This window comes from Pygocentrus nattereri, chromosome 8 (genome assembly GCF_015220715.1).
Source record: "Pygocentrus nattereri isolate fPygNat1 chromosome 8, fPygNat1.pri, whole genome shotgun sequence".
Taxonomy (NCBI): Eukaryota; Metazoa; Chordata; class Actinopteri; order Characiformes; family Serrasalmidae; genus Pygocentrus; species Pygocentrus nattereri.
The window spans coordinates 37500170-37523580 of NC_051218.1; the positions used below are offsets into that span (position 1 = coordinate 37500170).

Sequence of the window (23411 nt, forward strand, 5' to 3'; positions counted from 1 at the left end):
ATGTAGTATACAGATGCATGTGACATGCTGCATGATACCATTTAGGATTTGATATGGCAAAGAGCAATGCTGTTTGTGTGTGTACACCGTGTTCACAGAACACTAGTTATGGGAGCAAGTGGTTGTCATAAAAAAAAAAACACTCAAAACTGTAGATTTTTTTCTGTTTTTTTCTTTTTTACATTGTTCGAAAACTCCAACTGCCCTTTACATTACTAGATCATTATGAATGTATATTAATGTAATGTAAGTTAAGAATGTTTTTACTTCTCTCATAAAGTCACACTCTCTACTGTCTGAATTGACTCAAGAGACAAACAAAGGGCTCAAATCACATTAATTCATCACATTATTGACATACCGTTATTTAAAAAAAAACAATTAAAATTCAGTTGAAAATTTCAGCTTGTGATAGCACGACAACTAGAACTGCCCAACTATTTTAATATTTTTATGTATATTCTCAGGTGTGTCATCTAATTCTCACATTTGCATATGCAGGCAAATGCTAATTTGGAGGTTTTCATGCAGTAACCTAGCAATACCTTGGCAACCACCTGGGATACCACAGCAATGGCCTAGTAACAACTTAGCAGCCACCTAGGATACCATAGCAACACGTTAGCAACCACCTGGAAAAACATAGAAATGGCCTGGCAACCATTTCAAATAATAACGAAGCAATGGCCTAGCAACACCTTTGCAACCATTTAGGAAACCATGGCAATGACCTAGAAACACCTTAGCAATTACAAGGGAGACCATTGAACTGTGGTGACTGTCCAGCTTTAGCAGTTTTATGAAACCCTTGCTCTGACCACTTGCCTCAGAAAGAGGACACTGCATGATCTGTCAAAAGCTGTTAATGGAACATGTGTGTGTTAATATGTGTGGTTGTTATAAGTGTTAAAAAGTGGTTGACCTAAAGAATTATTGTGACCTGTGAATATGATGAAAACGTGCCTTTACTTTAGAGAACTGCATTGTTTTGAAAAAAATTTATTCAGTTGTTTTTAAGCAGTACAGTATACATACTACATACTGAAATACAAGAACTATGAACATCTACGGTTTTTAGTGTTGCCAGAAACCCTGTAAATCATTAAATCTCATTGATCATTATTCTCTGTTTACTTTGCTGCTGATATTGCATAACATTTGGTCAAAGGACACTCAGGCTCAGCAGAGCCAAATACAGCATTTTCAGGTTTAAAAAATCAATTAGATACAATTAGATAATATTAATTATTCATTGTTTTTATCCTCAGGTTTGGGTTCTTTGGATGAATTGTTCTTTTCCTCTTGGCAGAATTCTGAAATGAGAAAAAAAGCAAAATCAGTTAATTACTCTATTATTCTTCATTTATTATGTTCTGAATAGTCCATACTGACCTTTTACACCATCGTAGGAGAACTGTGGTTCTTTTTTGAAGCCAAGACATTCAGCTTGTTTCCAGTACTGATCCATGTCTGACTTGGGTGCTTTGGGTGCCTTTGCTGCAAAATCACAAACATCATTACACATCATATTTACATTATACATATATATATATACACACACACACACACACACACCTATACACACACACGCACACCGCTTCACACTCTCTTGAACAGACTTGCTGCCACAATAACTTCCAGAGTGGCCCTCCAAACCATGCACAAATTTAAGACATCAACATGACAGTCCCTGTCACCTAACATACTCTGAACATAGTGGCTGGACAATAACACTATTCACAAGGAGACCTTAGCCTCTTCAACCCTCCTTGCCCTGAGACTGTGCAAATGTCCTCTTGGTTGGTGTATATAGTAACTGCCTATTCTTTAAGATCCACACACACGTTCAACCTCATAAACAGAACAATGCTGTTGTAATACATGCAGAATGTGGTTTTACATTGTCTTGCTGAAATAAGCAAGGCCTTCTCTGAAAAAGACGTCATCAGCATGGCAGCATATGTTGCCAAAACTTCTATCATTCAGCATTAATAGTGCCTTCACTGATGTAGACATTACCAATGCCATGTGCACTAATACCTCCCAATACCAACATGTATACTGGCTTTTTGAACTGTGACTTTTTGACACAGGACACTTTTCCACTTCCCCTCAGTTCATTTTAAATGAGCTCAGGCCCAGAGAAGGTGGCAGCGTTTCTGGATCCTGTTTATATATGGTTTCTTGTTTGCGTTTCAGAGTTTTAACTTGCATTTGTGGATGCAGAAGTGTTTCTGAGCCCATGCAGTGATTTCTACTATACAAACACGTCTGGTTTTAGTACAGTGCTGTCTGAGGGGCCAAGGATCATGGCCTGCAAATACTGTTTTTTGGTCTTGTCCCTTGCATACTCAGATTTCTCCAGATTCTCTGAATCTTTTAATGATATTATATACCACAGGTGATGAAAAGCAAAAGTTCTTTGCTGTTTTATGTTGAGAAATATTATTCTTGAATTGTTGCACTATTTTTCTGCAGTCTTTTACAGAGTTGTGAATTCCTCTCCATCTTTACTTCTGAAAGATTTAGCCTCTCTGGGATGCTTTTATATGAAAAAATCATGTTACTGACCCGTTGCCAATGAACAATTTAGCATTACACAACTCTTCCTCTTTTTGCCCCATCCCAACTTTTTTGGAATTTGTTGTTGGCATCAAATTCAAAATGGGTATTTTTAAAAAGAAAACAAAACTTCTCAGTTTAAGGTATGTTGTCCTTTTCAATGACATATAGGGTTTTAATCATTTACATATAATTGAATTTTGTTTTTATTTACATTTTGCACAGCGTCCTAACTTTTGGTTGTATAGATGGTTGTATAACATGGTGATGTACTGTTTGTTTTTTAGATTGAGCTTGTTTTTTTTACCTTTTCTAGATTTCTAGTATTTTATTTTTTTTATTTTTATTTTATTTATTTATCTAGTATTTTTATTTTTTATATTTTATCTAGTTTTCTTTTTTGCTTTGTGTCAGGATCATCATAAAAACTTTTTAAAAGTGTATTTTAAAACACTATAGCATATTTTGTTACTAAATAATATTCAATAAAATAAGGAAAAAATACTAGAAAGGCAAATCATATAATTACATAATAGTGTTGGAGTCTTAACAGAGCATCAATTAAACCTTCAAGCAGAACAAAACATTTCTCCACATGTTTAAATAAAATTTGTTTTAAAACATCCCAGATCAGAATATTAGCATTCCTGTGTTTTCACTTAATAATAAAAATGGATGAATGTTGTTTGGTTTATATTCAGTCAACTTGAGCTGGTAATTCTAAATACGTTTTAGAGAAGTTACAGAGAGGAAACTCACAATCATTTGCTTCCAAACGTTACAGTGCAATTTCGGACTCAGATTTTAACGTAATAATAATCAGTTAGTATTATTTAATCTTATATTTTCTCAAATATATTGTAGCATGTAATATTATTTATCAATGTATGTCATGTTTGATGAATAATAATGAATCAACTACGACAAAGCTTTGGTCTTGATTCAGACTCGATGTGACCCTTTTTTTTTTACTCAGACTCACCTCTGGAGGTCTTGACTACAACACTGTTAAATCTAATTGGAAGAGGGGAGTGGGGTTACTTCAACTTCCTCGTGGATCAAAGCCAACTTTGGCCAGTCCTGAGTCAACTGACCAGCCTGTTCTTCCTTAATAAGTACTAAAAGTAATGAAGTGTGCAGTGACCCCCTGTGGCTACATTAAAAAAACAGGACCAAGAAAAGACAGGAGCTGCCCGGCTGCAGCTGTTTGATTGGTCCCTTTGCTCTAATACTGCCTCACTGGATAAGAGGCTAACTGGTGATTTTAAACAAGCACTGCAAAACAATATTGTTATTCTTCTTGCTGTTGTCTTCATTATGGACCTTAATCTATTAGTCTGAGGGTCACTGTGTTATATACTAATAACCTGTAGAAATGCAGGCCTTAAGACCAATGTGAATCTAGGAATGACGGCAGAGTCCTACATAAAAAAAATATCTAATGCAGTGAAATGTATTCTAATAAATTCTAATTCATGAAAGATTAATCATATTATATTGAAATTTGAAGGCATGCAACTGGTGGGGACAGCACTCAGAAAGTTCATATTCACATATTCACAGTCAAAAAAAATGAGACCTTAATTTATTAAAATAATTTAAATCAAAGTCACAATATTGGTCCAAAAAAAATTAGATATTAGATATTTCTCCCAAATTGTGCAGCCATAATAAATTCAATAAATTCTTATAAAAGCCCGACAATATATAACAATATAATTCATTGGGTGTGATTTGAAACATGCTCAGTTAATATTGTGCTGTTCCTCAAGCCACTCCTCCTTGCTCCCTCCAGCACTCTACTAACCACCAGCTCCTCCAGTTCTCCACTTTCATCACCTGCTTCTGATCACAGACTTACACCAATCAGACATAACATTATGACCACCTCCTTGTTTCTGCGCTCATTGTCCACTTTATCAGCTCCACTTACTATATAGGTGCACTTTGTAGTTCTACAGTTACAGACTGTAGTTCATCTGTTTCTCTGATACTTTGTTAGCCCCCTTTTACCCTGTTCTTCAGTGGTCAGGACCCTCATGGACCCCCACAGAGCAGGTACTACTTGGGTGGTGGATCATTCTCAGCACAGCAGTAATACTCACATGGTGGTGGTGTGTTAGTGTGTGTTGTGCTGGTCTGAGTGGACAGCAGTGATGCTGGAGTTTTTAAACGCCTCAGTGTCACTGCTGGACTAAGAATAGTCCACCAACCAAAAATATCCAGCCAACAGTGTCCTGTGGGCAGCGTCCTATGACCACTGAGTAAGGTACTACAGGACGACCAACACAAAGCAGCAGATGAGCTGAACTGAGTTGAACTGAGAATGTAGGTCTAATAGAGTGGACAGTGAGTGGACACGGTGTTTAAAAACTCCAGCAGCACTGCTGTGTTTGATCCACAGCACAACACACACTAACACACCACCACCATGTCAGTGTTACTGCAGGACTGAGAAAAATCCACCACCCAAACAGTACCTGCTCTGTGAGGGTCCATGGGGTACTAACCACTGAAGAACAGGGTAAAAGAAGGCTAACAAAGTATGAGAGAAACAGATGGACTACAGTCTGTAATTGTAGAACTACAAAGTAAGTGGAGCTGATAAAATGGACAAAGAACATAGAAACAAGGAGGTTGTCATAATGTTATGATTGATCGGTGTATTGGCACTTTGTTTTCTGTGGTTTGCAAAATCTCTTATCTATCAATTAAGTTTCTGAGCTGGTATCTGCTTGGTTTCTCAGGCTTTCAGCCCTTTTTGCCTCATGTCGTGTTCTGCTTTCTACTTTCTTTCTCATTCAGTAAAGAGCCACTGAACTGCACATAACCTGATAACCTGAAGCTGTGGTTTTACTGTAGTTTTGATCAGACGTTTCACTTCTGACTTTGTCAGTGTCTTACAGCTGAACAATCACCTAAATAGCTGAGCAATGAATCACTGTAGTGAAAAAGAGTGAAGTGACTTACTGAAGAGGTAGAGCGTGTTGATGGTTGTGCTATTTATCTGACTGGTGAAGTGCATAGTGAGACACCCAGAACACGATGGCAGGAAATCGCCCTCTGACGTGATCTCTTTTTCTGTGAACACACAGATCAGCCTTCTAAGTGGAGGATATAAGGAAGAATCACATGTGCAAAAACAACTAGATGTGACTTAGTGGTTTGACTAAGCTTCTAAAATGGTAATGAAATGCATTTTTTCGTCATTTCAGGCCGAAGAACCTAACTGCCAAAGAAAAAACTGTTAACACTGTTTTCACAGGAAGGTAATTTCTCTCCACTGTGTATTTATACATAGATGGAATGACAATGAAAGCCTCTTGACTTGGTTTAATTCAAAGTGTAAGCCAGGTCAACTTGACTGATTTCACAGCTTTTGTTTAGGTAACTCAGAGTAGTGTAGTCATAAATTCATCCAACACATTTGTTTTAGTTCTGCAACTAAATTAGAACAATTATTATAAACTGAAATTGCATGATTTTTGTTGGGCCCTTGTTAAACTTCTCTATTGCTGATTTTCCCCTACAGCCGTGGTCACTAACCCTGGTCCTGGATATCTACTGTGCTGTCGGTTCCATCCTACATCAAATGTGCTGCCTCCTCCCTACCTGATCCCACCAATCAAAGACGTCTGAAATAAACTCCTCAAAATCCCAGGCTTATTATGCACTAAGGTTTATTATACAATAAGCATCTACATGTTAGGCCCGCTCTATGTCCGATGCTACATAGAACAATTTTGCATATCCAACACATTCTCCATTAAGCTGAAGAACAATTTCACCATGCAAATGGTACTTTGAGTTCTCATGGTTCTATATAGAATCTTTGTCTTTACTAAAGAACCTTTGAAGAGTCACTGCAATGAAGTAAGCTAGATCAAAACAGCTGTGAGATCAGTTACCTTTAAATTTGAACTTGATCTGACCTAAAAGAAATTGAGGAAACTCATGTTCTACAGCATTACACAGATTCCAGACGGGTTTATCTGAGAAACTGAGTGCAGGGTGGGGCAGTAACAAACAAAATGATTTGGGACAGATGGTACAATGGACAGCTGGGACATCAGAATCACAAAAAATTGACACCTTTTGTTCTCAGCACATCATTAACTGGTGAAAACACAAAATAAGTGCACTTTGGACTCACCAGTAGCAAAGAATGTGTTATTTTTCACAGTCGCATTGATGGTTGTAAATTCACATTTTCCATTTCTGAGAGGATGAAATGACACATATTTCAGATGCAGCTTAAACATAGTGGCATAATAGTTACAGATTTCAAGCAAGCCAAAACACTAGAGTAATAACGAGACTCACAGCATGTTTCCTTGGCTGAGAATCACAGTATCTTTTAGGGAACTGGGGGCAAACTCCACCCAAGAGCTGTTCACTGTTAATAAGATGTTTGTGAACAAAGGATGATTAGCGATTCCTTCAGTGAAGATCCATTTCCCCATCATCTAAAACACATCAACAAAGGTACATGAAGGAAAGAAGATGGTCACTGCTTCTACAGTGGAGTGGAGAATGCTTCTACAGTCAAATACTGGTAAGAAATGAAGAAGCTCCAGCTGAACGTAGTAAACAAATGCCAATCCTAATGCTGTCACTCACAGTGAGTGATCCCAGTTTCATTATAAAGAGAATATGATGGTAACTCTGTATCTGAACTAGTTTTGTCTATTGAACCGTCAGAGCAGACTTACTGAACTGTAGTCGTCCTCCAGCACCAGCGGCTTTGTGAGATCCTTACAGCTTGGGTCAGCGGCCTGGCTGATGGCCAGCAAGACAAGAAAACCCAGGACAGAGCTGATTAGGGTGGCCATGGTGGACAGAGCTTTTTAGATACTTCAGCTGACCTCTTCAGATACTTCTGCTAAACTGCATACAGGACAACTGCACTTTACACTGAGTTTTATACAGAGTGTCCAGGGCAGTGGCACTTCCACAGTGATGCAATAGCACCAGAGGTCGACCCACTACCGGCATGCAGAGCTCTGCTGGGATATTGGGATTTTGTGAATTTAGAAATTCCTGGACCCTGGACCTTCTGTAAAGAATTTAACTAGCTAATCGACAACTTACCAGCTGCACATCAGCTGAAGCTATATTGAGGCAACATGGGACATAACATCACCTTGTAAAGGTCAGGGTCAGATGTAATAGCTAAAGGTTTGAGGAGCAGCATTTATGTGGCTTAAAGTTTTCTACTGATTTATTTATTTATTCTTGTAGTTTATCAAAGAAGGATGCACATTCATATTTGTTACATTCATATTTATAACAGTTGTAGAGTAATATCTGTCCGAGACAGTGTATTTTTGGTCTCCTACTGTTTTTCTTCATATTTAATTACCTGCACTTTTACGAAAGCTACACTATATAGGTTTTGGAGATTTGGAGACCCCTCTGGTGGACATATGTAAATGCAATCAACATGCATAAAAGAAGTTTGTAACGTCGGTTGTGCTTCAGACCTCGGTCAAAACTTGGTGAAGAACATATTTGTCAAGGATGTAAGTGAATTATCTACTATTGTTTTCAAATATTCAGCAGTATAAAGATGATTTTGCATTTGAGGCCTAAACGTCGAGCCAGACCTTTTTCTTGAGCCTGTCCGTGTGACGTTAATGTGATGTAATCAGAAAAACAGTGTGTGTGTGTGTGTCGACCCAGTGTGTGTGTGTGTGTGTGTGTGTGTGTGTGGGGGGGGGGGGGGGGGGGGGGGGGCGTGTTAATGAATTCAGTTGTTAAAATATTACCAATCAAATTCACTGGCTAGCTACACATCATAAACACAACACTAGTGTGTAACATCAGTGCAAAACAAGGGTAATTCCGAAAGTTTTACACCATAAGGCTGTGCTCAGGCAGCAAAGCGTGTTCTGCCCAAAACACCATTATCCAGATTTCATGGTCTTCGTTGATTCTGCCACAAAACGTGGTTTTTCCACCATGGACTGTGGATGTTGTATAAAAACAGGCGTGTAAATTTAGCCGAAGAGTGAACGCAGGACTGAGCAGTAGAAAGTGCTGCTTGCTTTTGTGATTTAAAGAACATTCCATTTGAAGATAAATATGAATTCACATCCTGTACATCGTGAACATAGTTATAGCCAAGGATCAAGAATCCTAGAGAAATGGTCCACGAATAGGCTGCCCCTCAGCACCATAGCTGGCTGAGTAGTTTACTGCAATGTAGAAATATGGTGCTGTGTCTTGCATGTGAGTGAGCTGAACTTATTCAATTGTTCTGAGCTTTGAAATAATGAAGGCTATGATGGCACTATAAGCGTAATACCAATCAGCAAATAGCTACATTTCTATGTCGGCCTCCTGAATGGTTCTTTGGCACTGAGCACAGCTAGCCAACCATGTTGAAAAACACGCTGAGTCTGATTTTTTAACTGTTCCGTGTTGAGCCAAGTTCATATGGAAATGCTACTGGAATGGTCATCTTCTATTTTCAGAACTGTTTGGCTGTTTGGCTGCAGTGAAAAAGAATGAGTTTTGGTGTTCAAGACACCTGCTAACGTTGAATTGGCGTTGTACAAGAGTTACACCTGGTGGACTTTTTCAGAACCAAGAGTGCTCAGAGAAGCTTTTCCATGATTAAATGGTTCTTTGTGTTCTGTAGATGGTTCTATATAGAACCTTCTTGAAAAGGATTCTTTGAAAATCACTCAACACACAGCCATGAATGTCTACATAGCTGGCAATACAAGTGAGTACACCTCACAGTGAACATGTCCAAATTGTGCCCAATTGTGTCGTTGTCACTCCCTGGTGTTGTGTGACTCGTTAGAGTTACAAAGCTTCACGTGTGAATGGGAAGCAAAGGTTTTCCAACATGCCAATGGCCTAGTAACAACTTAGCAGCCACCTAGGATATCATAGCAACACCTTAGCAACCACCTGGAAAAACATAATAATAATAATAATAATAATAATAATAATAATACATTGGATTTATAACGCACTTTTCATTCATAGTAAATCTCAAAGTGCTGACAGTATAAAACATTAATTAAAAGATAATAATCAAATAACACTAATAAAATATGATGCTTTATTGTCCTATTGTCTGCTGCAGAACAAAAGGCACGGTAACCCATGTTTTGTTCTGGTTGGAAGAAGACGGTGGAGATGCACAGAGCGAAGGGCTCGTATATGTGTCTGTGGTACTAGCAGTTCATTTAAGTAAGAGGGAGCTTGGCCATGAACACATTTGTGTGTAAGGAGGAGAACCTTGTATTCAATCCTCTTAGTCACAGGTGTAATGTGCTCATTTTTGCGTACCTTCATCAGGACCCTGGAAGCACTGTTTTGAACATACTGTAATCTCTGAATACTCTTACTAGGGAGCCCCAAAAGAAGAGCATAACAGTAGTCCAGTCTTGAGGACACAAAAGCTTGGACCAGTCTTTCAGCATCAAACAGACTGAGGATAGGATGCAACCTGGCAATATTTCTGAGATGGTGGTAGGCAGTCTTACAAATATGTTTAATATGACTATGAAAGGTGAGCTGTGAATCCAGTTTAACACCCAGGTTGATTGTAGAGGATAAAGAAATGTCTTGTCCAAAGAGTGTAATTCTGGAAACATGGGATAGCTGAATCTGTTGTTGGGTTCCAACCATGATTACCCCAGTTTTTGCACTGTTCAGCTGAAGAAAATTATGAGCCAACCACACTTTTATTTCCTCCAAGCAGTCAGTAAGTTGTGTGAGAGGGGTTGCTGACTGAGAAGTTGATGACAGTAATGATGGTGAAGAGCCAACTTTCAGGCAAAGTTGTAGGTCATCAGCATAGCAATGAAAAGAAATTCCATAGCGTCTGATAACATTGCCCAGTGGCAATAAATACAGAATAAAATTGATGGGGCCAAGGACTGATCCCTGAGGAACTCCACAGGTCACTGAGTGAGTCTGAGATCTGGCTTTCCCAAGCTCAACAAATTCTGTTCTGTCCATTAGATACGATTTAAACCAGTCCAATACAGTGTCTTTGATGCCAATGATGCAACAGATCCTGTTCAGAAATATGCCATGGTCAACAGTGTCAAATGCTGCAGACAGATCCAGGAGGACAAGAAGTGAAGGGGAGCCAGTATCTGCTGTCATTAATAGGTCATTTGTAACAGTTTCAGTGCTGTGGGCAGAGCGGAAACCTGATTGGAACTTCTCAAAAAGATCATTATGCCTGAGATGATCCAGAAGACAGGCTGCAACTGTTTTCTCCAACAACTTGGAGAGGAAAGGGAGGTTTGAGATTGGCCTGTATTTTCCAATGACATCAGGTCTGAGGGAGAATTTTTTTAGCCGTGGTTTAATTATAGCAGTTTTTAGAGCAATAGGAACTTGACCAGTTTGGAGAGAGTGATTTACTGCGGTAGTAATCAGAGGACTAATAATGGCGATGTTGGCTTTCACCATGGCTGTGGGAAAGGGATCCAGATTACAGGTGGAAGAGTTTGTGCTTCTGATTGTGTCTTCAATCTCTCTTTGTGAGACTACAGGGAAGCAGCCCAGAGGCTCAGAGACCTGAGACTGTAACGAAGCAACCTGAACAGGTATGGTGGAAGAGGTTGATAATGCACCGCAAATTGTGTCAATTTTCTTTGAGAAGAAAGTCAGAAATTCATCACACTGCTCATGTGTGGTTTTAAGTGACAGGAGAGCTTGGGGTTTGAGGAGGAGATTTATTGTTGAAAACAACTGTTTGGAATTTCCCATTCCATTTGTAATAATTTTGGAGTAATATTGCGAGCGAGACACTTCTGATGCTCACAATAGGCGATCCTGTGAACAGTGAGCCCGGAAGCTTTATAACGTCTCTCAGGAACACGACCAGCTATCTTCATTTTCCATAGATTTTTACAGAACCAGGGAGCAGATCGAGAGAAAGTGACCACTCTAGATTTGACAGGAGCATGACAATCCAGAACACTGCTTAAGGTTCTGTTATACAAGTCCACTGCAGCATTGGCTGATGATGGATTTGCTTTAAGGAGATGTTGTAAATCCTTTATCATAGACTCTTGATTAATATTTTCCAGGTTCCTGAAACTAATTTCCCACTTTGACGTGAAAGACACTGATTGTGGTATTTCCATGGACACAACCTTATGGTCAGATACACCCAGGTCATACACAGTCAGATTAGTAACAACAGAAGAGCCAGTGATGACCAAGTCTAGAGTATGTCCCCTAACATGTGTGGGAAACATCAATAAGCTGGCTAAGGTTGAAACAATCCAATAGCTGAAGAAATTCAGTAGCAAAACAGCAGGAGGAAGTGTTTACATGGATCATCCAGTCCACGTTGAAATGGCCTAGCATAGAACACATAGAAATGGCTTAGCAACCATCTCAAATAATAACGAAGCAATGGCCTAGCAACACCTTAGCAACCATCTAGGAAACCATAGCAATGACCTAGCCACATCTAAGCAAACACTTGAGATAATATAGCAACCACCTGAGATACCACAGCAATGACCAAGCAACACCTTAGCAATTACAAGGGAGACCATTGAACTGTGGTGACTGTCCAGCTTTAGCAGTTTTATGAAACCCTTGCTCTGATTACTTGCCTCAGAAAGAGGACACTGCATGATCTGTCAAAAGCTGTTAATGGAACATGTGTGTGTTAATATGTGTGGTTGTTATAAGTGTTAAAAAGTGGTTGACCTAAAGAATTATTGTGACCTGTGAATATGATGAAAATGTGCCTTTACTTTAGAGAACTGCACTGTTTTGAAAAAAATTTATTCAGTTGTTTTTAAGCAGTACAGTATACATACTACATACTGAAATACAAGAACTATGAACATCTATGGTTTTTAGTGTTGCCAGATACACTTTAAATCATTAAATCTCATTAATCATTATTCTCTGTTTGCTGCTGATATTGCATAACATTTGGTCAAAGGACACTCAGGCTCAGCAGAGCCAAATACAGCATTATCAGGTTTAAAAAATCAATTATATACAATTAGATAATATTAACTATTCGTTGTTTTTATCCTCAGGTTTGGGTTCTTTGGATGAATTGTTCTTTTCCTCTTGGCAGAATTCTGAAATGAGAAAAAAAGCAAAATCAGTTAATTACTCTATTATTCTTCATTTATTATGTTCTGAATAGTCCAAACTGACCTTTTACACCATCGTAGGAGAACTGTGGTTCTTTTTTGAAGCCAAGACATTCAGCTTGTTTCCAGTACTGATCCATGTCTGACTTGGATGCTTTGGGTGCCTTTGCTGCAAAATCACAAACATCATTACACATCATATTTACATTATACATATATATATATACACACACACACACACACACACCTATACACACACACGCACACCGCTTCACACTCTCTTGAACAGACTTGCTGCCACAATAACTTCCAGAGTGGCCCTCCAAACCATGCACAAATTTAAGACATCAACATGACAGTCCCTGTCACCTAACATACTCTGAACATAGTGGCTGGACAATAACACTATTCACAAGGAGACCTTAGCCTCTTCAACCCTCCTTGCCCTGAGACTGTGCAAATGTCCTCTTGGTTGGTGTATATAGTAACTGCCTATTCTTTAAGATCCACACACACGTTCAACCTCATAAACAGAACAATGCTGTTGTAATACATGCAGAATGTGGTTTTACATTGTCTTGCTGAAATAAGCAAGGCCTTCTCTGAAAAAGACGTCATCAGCATGGCAGCATATGTTGCCAAAACTTCTATCATTCAGCATTAATAGTGCCTTCACTGATGTAGACATTACCAATGCCATGTGCACTAATACCTCCCAATACCAACATGTATACTGGCTTTTTGAACTGTGACTTTTTGACACAGGACACTTTTCCACTTCCCCTCAGTTCATTTTAAATGAGCTCAGGCCCAGAGAAGGTGGCAGCGTTTCTGGATCCTGTTTATATATGGTTTCTTGTTTGCGTTTCAGAGTTTTAACTTGCATTTGTGGATGCAGAAGTGTTTCTGAGCCCATGCAGTGATTTCTACTATACAAACACGTCTGGTTTTAGTACAGTGCTGTCTGAGGGGCCAAGGATCATGGCCTGCAAATACTGTTTTTTGGTCTTGTCCCTTGCATACTCAGATTTCTCCAGATTCTCTGAATCTTTTAATGATATTATATACCACAGGTGATGAAAAGCAAAAGTTCTTTGCTGTTTTATGTTGAGAAATATTATTCTTGAATTGTTGCACTATTTTTCTGCAGTCTTTTACAGAGTTGTGAATTCCTCTCCATCTTTACTTCTGAAAGATTTAGCCTCTCTGGGATGCTTTTATATGAAAAAATCATGTTACTGACCCGTTGCCAATGAACAATTTAGCATTACACAACTCTTCCTCTTTTTGCCCCATCCCAACTTTTTTGGAATTTGTTGTTGGCATCAAATTCAAAATGGGTATTTTTAAAAAGAAAACAAAACTTCTCAGTTTAAGGTATGTTGTCCTTTTCAATGACATATAGGGTTTTAATCATTTACATATAATTGAATTTTGTTTTTATTTACATTTTGCACAGCGTCCTAACTTTTGGTTGTATAGATGGTTGTATAACATGGTGATGTACTGTTTGTTTTTTAGATTGAGCTTGTTTTTTTTACCTTTTCTAGATTTCTAGTATTTTATTTTTTTTATTTTTATTTTATTTATTTATCTAGTATTTTTATTTTTTATATTTTATCTAGTTTTCTTTTTTGCTTTGTGTCAGGATCATCATAAAAACTTTTTAAAAGTGTATTTTAAAACACTATAGCATATTTTGTTACTAAATAATATTCAATAAAATAAGGAAAAAATACTAGAAAGGCAAATCATATAATTACATAATAGTGTTGGAGTCTTAACAGAGCATCAATTAAACCTTCAAGCAGAACAAAACATTTCTCCACATGTTTAAATAAAATTTGTTTTAAAACATCCCAGATCAGAATATTAGCATTCCTGTGTTTTCACTTAATAATAAAAATGGATGAATGTTGTTTGGTTTATATTCAGTCAACTTGAGCTGGTAATTCTAAATACGTTTTAGAGAAGTTACAGAGAGGAAACTCACAATCATTTGCTTCCAAACGTTACAGTGCAATTTCGGACTCAGATTTTAACGTAATAATAATCAGTTAGTATTATTTAATCTTATATTTTCTCAAATATATTGTAGCATGTAATATTATTTATCAATGTATGTCATGTTTGATGAATAATAATGAATCAACTACGACAAAGCTTTGGTCTTGATTCAGACTCGATGTGACCCTTTTTTTTTTACTCAGACTCACCTCTGGAGGTCTTGACTACAACACTGTTAAATCTAATTGGAAGAGGGGAGTGGGGTTACTTCAACTTCCTCGTGGATCAAAGCCAACTTTGGCCAGTCCTGAGTCAACTGACCAGCCTGTTCTTCCTTAATAAGTACTAAAAGTAATGAAGTGTGCAGTGACCCCCTGTGGCTACATTAAAAAAACAGGACCAAGAAAAGACAGGAGCTGCCCGGCTGCAGCTGTTTGATTGGTCCCTTTGCTCTAATACTGCCTCACTGGATAAGAGGCTAACTGGTGATTTTAAACAAGCACTGCAAAACAATATTGTTATTCTTCTTGCTGTTGTCTTCATTATGGACCTTAATCTATTAGTCTGAGGGTCACTGTGTTATATACTAATAACCTGTAGAAATGCAGGCCTTAAGACCAATGTGAATCTAGGAATGACGGCAGAGTCCTACATAAAAAAAATATCTAATGCAGTGAAATGTATTCTAATAAATTCTAATTCATGAAAGATTAATCATATTATATTGAAATTTGAAGGCATGCAACTGGTGGGGACAGCACTCAGAAAGTTCATATTCACATATTCACAGTCAAAAAAAATGAGACCTTAATTTATTAAAATAATTTAAATCAAAGTCACAATATTGGTCCAAAAAAAATTAGATATTAGATATTTCTCCCAAATTGTGCAGCCATAATAAATTCAATAAATTCTTATAAAAGCCCGACAATATATAACAATATAATTCATTGGGTGTGATTTGAAACATGCTCAGTTAATATTGTGCTGTTCCTCAAGCCACTCCTCCTTGCTCCCTCCAGCACTCTACTAACCACCAGCTCCTCCAGTTCTCCACTTTCATCACCTGCTTCTGATCACAGACTTACACCAATCAGACATAACATTATGACCACCTCCTTGTTTCTGCGCTCATTGTCCACTTTATCAGCTCCACTTACTATATAGGTGCACTTTGTAGTTCTACAGTTACAGACTGTAGTTCATCTGTTTCTCTGATACTTTGTTAGCCCCCTTTTACCCTGTTCTTCAGTGGTCAGGACCCTCATGGACCCCCACAGAGCAGGTACTACTTGGGTGGTGGATCATTCTCAGCACAGCAGTAATACTCACATGGTGGTGGTGTGTTAGTGTGTGTTGTGCTGGTCTGAGTGGACAGCAGTGATGCTGGAGTTTTTAAACGCCTCAGTGTCACTGCTGGACTAAGAATAGTCCACCAACCAAAAATATCCAGCCAACAGTGTCCTGTGGGCAGCGTCCTATGACCACTGAGTAAGGTACTACAGGACGACCAACACAAAGCAGCAGATGAGCTGAACTGAGTTGAACTGAGAATGTAGGTCTAATAGAGTGGACAGTGAGTGGACACGGTGTTTAAAAACTCCAGCAGCACTGCTGTGTTTGATCCACAGCACAACACACACTAACACACCACCACCATGTCAGTGTTACTGCAGGACTGAGAAAAATCCACCACCCAAACAGTACCTGCTCTGTGAGGGTCCATGGGGTACTAACCACTGAAGAACAGGGTAAAAGAAGGCTAACAAAGTATGAGAGAAACAGATGGACTACAGTCTGTAATTGTAGAACTACAAAGTAAGTGGAGCTGATAAAATGGACAAAGAACATAGAAACAAGGAGGTTGTCATAATGTTATGATTGATCGGTGTATTGGCACTTTGTTTTCTGTGGTTTGCAAAATCTCTTATCTATCAATTAAGTTTCTGAGCTGGTATCTGCTTGGTTTCTCAGGCTTTCAGCCCTTTTTGCCTCATGTCGTGTTCTGCTTTCTACTTTCTTTCTCATTCAGTAAAGAGCCACTGAACTGCACATAACCTGATAACCTGAAGCTGTGGTTTTACTGTAGTTTTGATCAGACGTTTCACTTCTGACTTTGTCAGTGTCTTACAGCTGAACAATCACCTAAATAGCTGAGCAATGAATCACTGTAGTGAAAAAGAGTGAAGTGACTTACTGAAGAGGTAGAGCGTGTTGATGGTTGTGCTATTTATCTGACTGGTGAAGTGCATAGTGAGACACCCAGAACACGATGGCAGGAAATCGCCCTCTGACGTGATCTCTTTTTCTGTGAACACACAGATCAGCCTTCTAAGTGGAGGATATAAGGAAGAATCACATGTGCAAAAACAACTAGATGTGACTTAGTGGTTTGACTAAGCTTCTAAAATGGTAATGAAATGCATTTTTTCGTCATTTCAGGCCGAAGAACCTAACTGCCAAAGAAAAAACTGTTAACACTGTTTTCACAGGAAGGTAATTTCTCTCCACTGTGTATTTATACATAGATGGAATGACAATGAAAGCCTCTTGACTTGGTTTAATTCAAAGTGTAAGCCAGGTCAACTTGACTGATTTCACAGCTTTTGTTTAGGTAACTCAGAGTAGTGAAGTCATAAATTCATCCAACACATTTGTTTTAGTTCTGCAACTAAATTAGAACAATTATTATAAACTGAAATTGCATGATTTTTGTTGGGCCCTTGTTAAACTTCTCTATTGCTGATTTTCCCCTACAGCCGTGGTCACTAACCCTGGTCCTGGATATCTACTGTGCTGTCGGTTCCATCCTACACCTACCTGATCCCACCAATCAAAGATGTCTGAAATAAACTCCTCAAAATCCCAGGCTTATTATGCACTAAGGTTTATTATACAATAAGCATCTACATGTTAGGCCCGCTCTATGTCCGATGCTACATAGAACAATTTTGCATGTCCAACACATTCTCCATTAAGCTGAAGAACAATTTCACCATGCAAATGGTACTTTGAGTTCTCATGGTTCTATAGAATCTTTGTCTTTACTAAAGAACCCTTGAAGAGTCACTGCAATGAAGTAAGCTAGATCAAAACAGCTGTGAGATCAGTTACCTTTAAATTTGAACTTGATCTGACCTAAAAGAAATTGAGGAAACTCATGTTCTACAGCATTACACAGATTCCAGACAGGTTTATCTGAGAAACTGAGTGCAGGGTGGGGCAGTAACAAACAAAATGATTTGGGACAGATGGTACAATGGACAGCTGGGACATCAGAATCACAAAAAATTGACACCTTTTGTTCTCAGCACATCATTAACTGGTGAAAACACAAAATAAGTGCACTTTGGACTCACCAGTAGCAAAGAATGTGTTATTTTTCACAGTCGCATTGATGGTTGTAAATTCACATTTTCCATTTCTGAGAGGATGAAATGACACATATTTCAGATGCAGCTTAAACATAGTGGCATAATAGTTACAGATTTCAAGCAAGCCAAAACACTAGAGTAATAACGAGACTCACAGCATGTTTCCTTGGCTGAGAATCACAGTATCTTTTAGGGAACTGGGGGCAAACTCCACCCAAGAGCTGTTCACTGTTAATAAGATGTTTGTGAACAAAGGATGATTAGCGATTCCTTCAGTGAAGATCCATTTCCCCATCATCTAAAACACATCAACAAAGGTACATGAAGGAAAGAAGATGGTCACTGCTTCTACAGTGGAGTGGAGAATGCTTCTACAGTCAAATACTGGTAAGAAATGAAGAAGCTCCAGCTGAACGTAGTAAACAAATGCCAATCCTAATGCTGTCACTCACAGTGAGTGATCCCAGTTTCATTATAAAGAGAATATGATGGTAACTCTGTATCTGAACTAGTTTTGTCTATTGAACCGTCAGAGCAGACTTACTGAACTGTAGTCGTCCTCCAGCACCAGCGGCTTTGTGAGATCCTTACAGCTTGGGTCAGCGGCCTGGCTGATGGCCAGCAAGACAAGAAAACCCAGGACAGAGCTGATTAGGGTGGCCATGGTGGACAGAGCTTTTTAGATACTTCAGCTGACCTCTTCAGATACTTCTGCTAAACTGCATACAGGACAACTGCACTTTACACTGAGTTTTATACAGAGTGTCCAGGGCAGTGGCACTTCCACAGTGATGCAATAGCACCAGAGGTCGACCCACTACCGGCATGCAGAGCTCTGCTGGGATATTGGGATTTTGTGAATTTAGAAATTCCTGGACCCTGGACCTTCTGTAAAGAATTTAACTAGCTAATTGACAACTTACCAGCTGCACATCAGCTGAAGCTATATTGAGGCAACATGGGACATAACATCACCTTGTAAAGGTCAGGGTCAGATGTAATAGCTAAAGGTTTGAGGAGCAGCATTTATGTGGCTTAAAGTTTTCTACTGATTTATTTATTTATTCTTGTAGTTTAAAGACGGATGCACATTCATATTTGTTACATTCATATTTATAACACTTGTAGAGTAATATCTGTCTGAGAAAGTGTATTTTTGGGCTCCTATTGTTTTTCTTTACACCCTAAAAAAATTTAATTACCTGCACTTTACGAAAGCTACACTATATAGGTTTTGGAGATTTGGAGACCCCTCTGGTGGACATATGTAAATGCACTCAACATGCATAAAAGAAGTTCGTAATGTTGGTTATGCTTCAGACCCCTTCGTCGAGTGGAAGAATCTGTTGATTGCGAACTTGTTGCAAGGGTATTCAAAGAGAACTCGGTCAAAACTTGGTGAAGAACATATTTTTCAAGGATGTAAGTGAATTATCTACTATTGTTTTCAAATATTCATCAGTATAAAGATGATTTTGCATTTGAGGCCTAAACGTCAAGCCAGACCTTTTTGTTGAGCCTGTCCGTGTAACGTTAATGTGACGTAATCAGAAAAACCTCTACAAAATTCAATCCAACCCGGGGCATTACAGACTGACTTGCAGCAGCACAAATGTGCCATATTTTAGCAAAATAACAACAACAACAAAACGTTGTGCAGCTTTAATTGCTAAAAACATTGGCAAAACCAGATGCTTTTGTGTTTTGCTTAACCAGCATTTTAATAGGTTACTTCAATTTTCTGGTGTTTTCTGGTGACTTCTTTAAAGAACCATGTACTAAAAGGTTTCCTAGAAAACCAACAATTGAAATGAATTTTAGATAGTGATGATCACAGAAGTGAAAGATTTGTGCATTAGTTGTTACATGTGAGAAGAGCTCACCTTCCCCCAAATGCTGAATTCCTTTTAATAATTTCAGAGCACCAACCAGGCAGTTAAAAATGTAACTGTGTATTTTTCCCACTGATATTATAAAGATGATGACAATGGCATTATAATCAATAGAGGTGTTGAACACTAGAGTTTAGGTGAAGTCTATATGGTAGCCATGTTTTATCTGAAATGGCCAAAACACATTCAGCGCCAGCTTTAACACTAATGTATTGCAATCCGGTGGTTGGCCAGAAAACTGCCACCCAGGACTTAAAAGTGTGTGGTTGGGGGGTTGTTAATGAATTCAGTTGTTAAAAGATTATCAATCAAATTCACTGGCTAGCTACACATCATAAACACAACACTAGTGTGTAACATCAGTGCAAAACAAGGGTAATTCTGAAAGTTTTACACCATAAGGCTGTGCTCAGGCAGCAAAGCGTGTTCTGCCCAAAACACCATTATCCAGATTTCATGGTCTTCGTTGATTCTGCCACAAAACGTGGTTTTTCCACCATGGACTGTGGATGTTGTATAAAAACAGGCGTGTAAATTTAGCCGAAGAGTTAACGCAGGACTGAGCAGTAGAAAGTGCTGCTTGCTTTTGTGATTTAAAGAACATTCAATTTGAAGATAAATATTAATTCACATCCTGTACATCGTGAACATACAGTGGATTTAAAAAGTCTACACACCCCTGTTCAAATGCCAGGTTTTTGTGATGTAAAAAAATGACAGCAAGACAAATCATTTCACAACTTTTTCTACCTTTAATGTGACCTATAACCTGTACAATGCAAGTGAAAAACAAACAGAAATCTTTCAGGGAAGTAAAAACAAACAACTGAGATAATGTGGTTGCATAAGTTTGCACACCCGTTTATAACTGGGGGTGTGGTTGTGTTCAGATTTAACCAATTACATTCAAACTCATGTTAAATTGGAGTAATGTTAATGTTAATTTGTAGCCACATCTTCCAGCACAAGCCATGGTCCACAAAGAGCTGCCAGAGCATCAGAGGGATCTCATTATTCAAAGATATCAGTCAGGTGAAGGCTCCAAAAGAATTTCTAAGTCATTAAATATACCATGGAACACAGTGACGACCGTCATCATCAAGTGGAGAAAACTAGGCACAACAGTGACATTACCAAGAACAAGACGTCCGTCCAAAATTGATAATAAGACAAGAAGAAAACTGGTCAGGGAGGCTGTCAAGAGGCCGACTGCAACACTGAAGGAGCTGCAAGAATTTCTGGCAAGTACTGGCTGTGCAGTACATGTGACAACAATCTCCCGTCTTCTTCATATATCTGGGCTATGGGGTAGGGTGGCAAGACGGAAGCCTTGTCTTTCAAAGAAAAACATCCAAGCCCAGCTTAATTTTGCAAAAAGACATCTGAAATCTCCCAAACGCATGTGGGAACGTGTGTTATGGTCTGATGAAACCAAGGTTGAACTTTTTGGACATAATTCCAAAAGGTATATTTGGCGCAAAAACAACACTGCTCATCACCAAAAGAACACCATACCTATAGTAAAGCATGGTGGTGGCAGCATCATGCTTTGGGGCTGTTTTTATTCAGCTGGAACTGGGGCCTTAGTCAGGGTGGACGGAATTATGAACAGTTCCAAATATCAGTCAGTGTTGGCACAAAACCTTCGGCCTTCTGACCCAAAGCATCTAAATCAACAAAAGAATGGCTTCACCGGAATAAGATTAAGGCCCAGCCAGAGTCCAGACCTGAATCCCATCGAACATCTGTGGGGTGATCTGAAGAGGGCTGTGCGCAGGAGTTGCCCACGCAATCTGTCAGATTTGAAGCGGTTTTGCAAAGAAGAGTGGGCAAATATTGCCACATCAAGATGTGCCAATCTGATAGGCTCCTACCCAAAAAGACTGAGTGCTGTAATAAAAGCCAAAGGTGCTGCAACAAAGTATTTGTTTAAGGGTGTACATATTTATACAACCAGGTTATTTTAAGTTTTTAAGCTTTCTGTTTGTTTTTCACTTGCATTGTACAGGTTATAGGTCACATTAAAGGTGGAAAAAGTTGTGAAATGATTTGTCTTGCTGTGATTTTTTACATCACAAAAACCTGGCATTTGAACAGGGGTGTGTAGAATTTTTATATCCACTGTAGTTATAGCCAAGGATTAAGAATCCTAGAGAAATGGTCAACGAATAGGCTGCCCCCTCAGCACCATAGCTGGTTTACTACAATTTAGAAATATGGTGCTGTGTCTTGCATGTGAGTGAGCTGAACTTATTCAATTGTTCTGAGCTTTGAAATAATGTAGGCTATGATGGCACTATAAGCGTAGAACCAATCAGCAAATAGCTACATTTCTATGTCGGCCTACTGAATGGTTCTGTGGCACTGAGCACAGCTAGCCAACCATTTTGAAAAAGCAAGTGTTAAGTGTTCCGTGTTGAGCCGAGTTCATGTGGTAATGCTACTGGAATGGTCATCTTCTATTTTCAGAACAGTGAACATGTACAAATTGTGCCCAATCGTTGATCCCTCCCTTGTGTCATGTGACTCATTAGAGTTACAAGGCTTCAGGTGTGAATGGGAAGCAGCAGTTTTCCAACTCAAACACACCTCTAAGATGACAGCTGCCTTGCTGAAGGTAAAGGTGATGGACTGGCCAAGTATGTCTCCAGATCTAAACCCAACTGAGCACCTGTGGGGCATCCTGAAGGTGAAGGAGGAGGAGCGCAAGGTGTCTAACATCCACCAGCTCTGTGATGTCATCATGGAGGAGTGGAAGAGGATTCCAGTAGAAACCTGTGCAGCTCTGGTGAATTCCATGTCCAAGAGGGTGAAGGCAGTGCTAGATAATAATGGTGGTCACACAAAATATTGACACTCTGAGCACAATTTGGACATGTTCACTGTGAGGTGGACTCACGTGTGTTGCCAGCTATTTAGACATTAATGCCTGTGTTGAGTTCTTTTCAGAGGACAGTAAATCTGTACTGCTATACAAGCTAATATATATATATTATAGTTTTAGAAATGATTGCATGAGTGACAGCAGACTGATTAAGGCCTTTGAGTAAATTACTTTTTCCTACCATTTTGCTCATACTGACCATTAGACACACAGTGCAAGGGTCAGAGTTCAGCAACAAATACAGCAATAAATATAAATACAATAAATAAATATAAATAGTAAAAATATATAATAATATATATAACTAACTCTAAGTTATATATAGATGGTAAACATGGACAGTCCAATGAAAAAGCCTGATAAAGTGAACAGTGCAAAGGTGTGAGTTTGACCCGTGTCTGTTGAGTGGAGGTGTGGGTAGAGTTAAAAGGGTCGTGGGTCTTATGTGGGGATGTGGGTGGGGTTAAAGGGATTGTAGGGGAGGTTAAACAAGAATGGGAAAGGTGTGAATTGGTAGTATGGGTGGAGGAGTAATGTGGGGAATGTGGGTAAAGTTAATTGGAAATATGTTTGGAAATAACTGTCAGAGTGG

The 23411-nt window shown here is 38.8% G+C and overlaps 2 protein-coding genes across 2 annotated transcripts; both read right to left on the reverse strand.

Annotated features, from left to right (window-relative positions):
• Window positions 1-983: 983 nt before the first annotated feature.
• LOC108424136 (saxitoxin and tetrodotoxin-binding protein 2-like) lies at window positions 984-7492 on the reverse strand. The gene is made up of 6 exons (XM_037540404.1): window positions 7275-7492; window positions 6886-7028; window positions 6716-6780; window positions 5533-5643; window positions 1393-1497; window positions 984-1313 (listed from the first exon to the last, which is right to left on the reverse strand). Exons 1-6 carry the CDS (start codon window positions 7392-7394, stop codon window positions 1246-1248), a joined length of 612 nt encoding a protein of 203 aa, XP_037396301.1. The 5' UTR covers window positions 7395-7492; the 3' UTR covers window positions 984-1245.
• Window positions 7493-12323: 4831 nt separating this feature from the next.
• On the reverse strand, window positions 12324-18807 carry LOC108416572 (saxitoxin and tetrodotoxin-binding protein 2-like). Its single transcript, XM_037540405.1, has 6 exons — window positions 18588-18807; window positions 18199-18341; window positions 18029-18093; window positions 16867-16977; window positions 12727-12831; window positions 12324-12647 (listed from the first exon to the last, which is right to left on the reverse strand). Exons 1-6 carry the CDS (start codon window positions 18705-18707, stop codon window positions 12580-12582), a joined length of 612 nt encoding a protein of 203 aa, XP_037396302.1. The 5' UTR covers window positions 18708-18807; the 3' UTR covers window positions 12324-12579.
• Between the last annotated feature and the right edge of the window lie 4604 nt (window positions 18808-23411).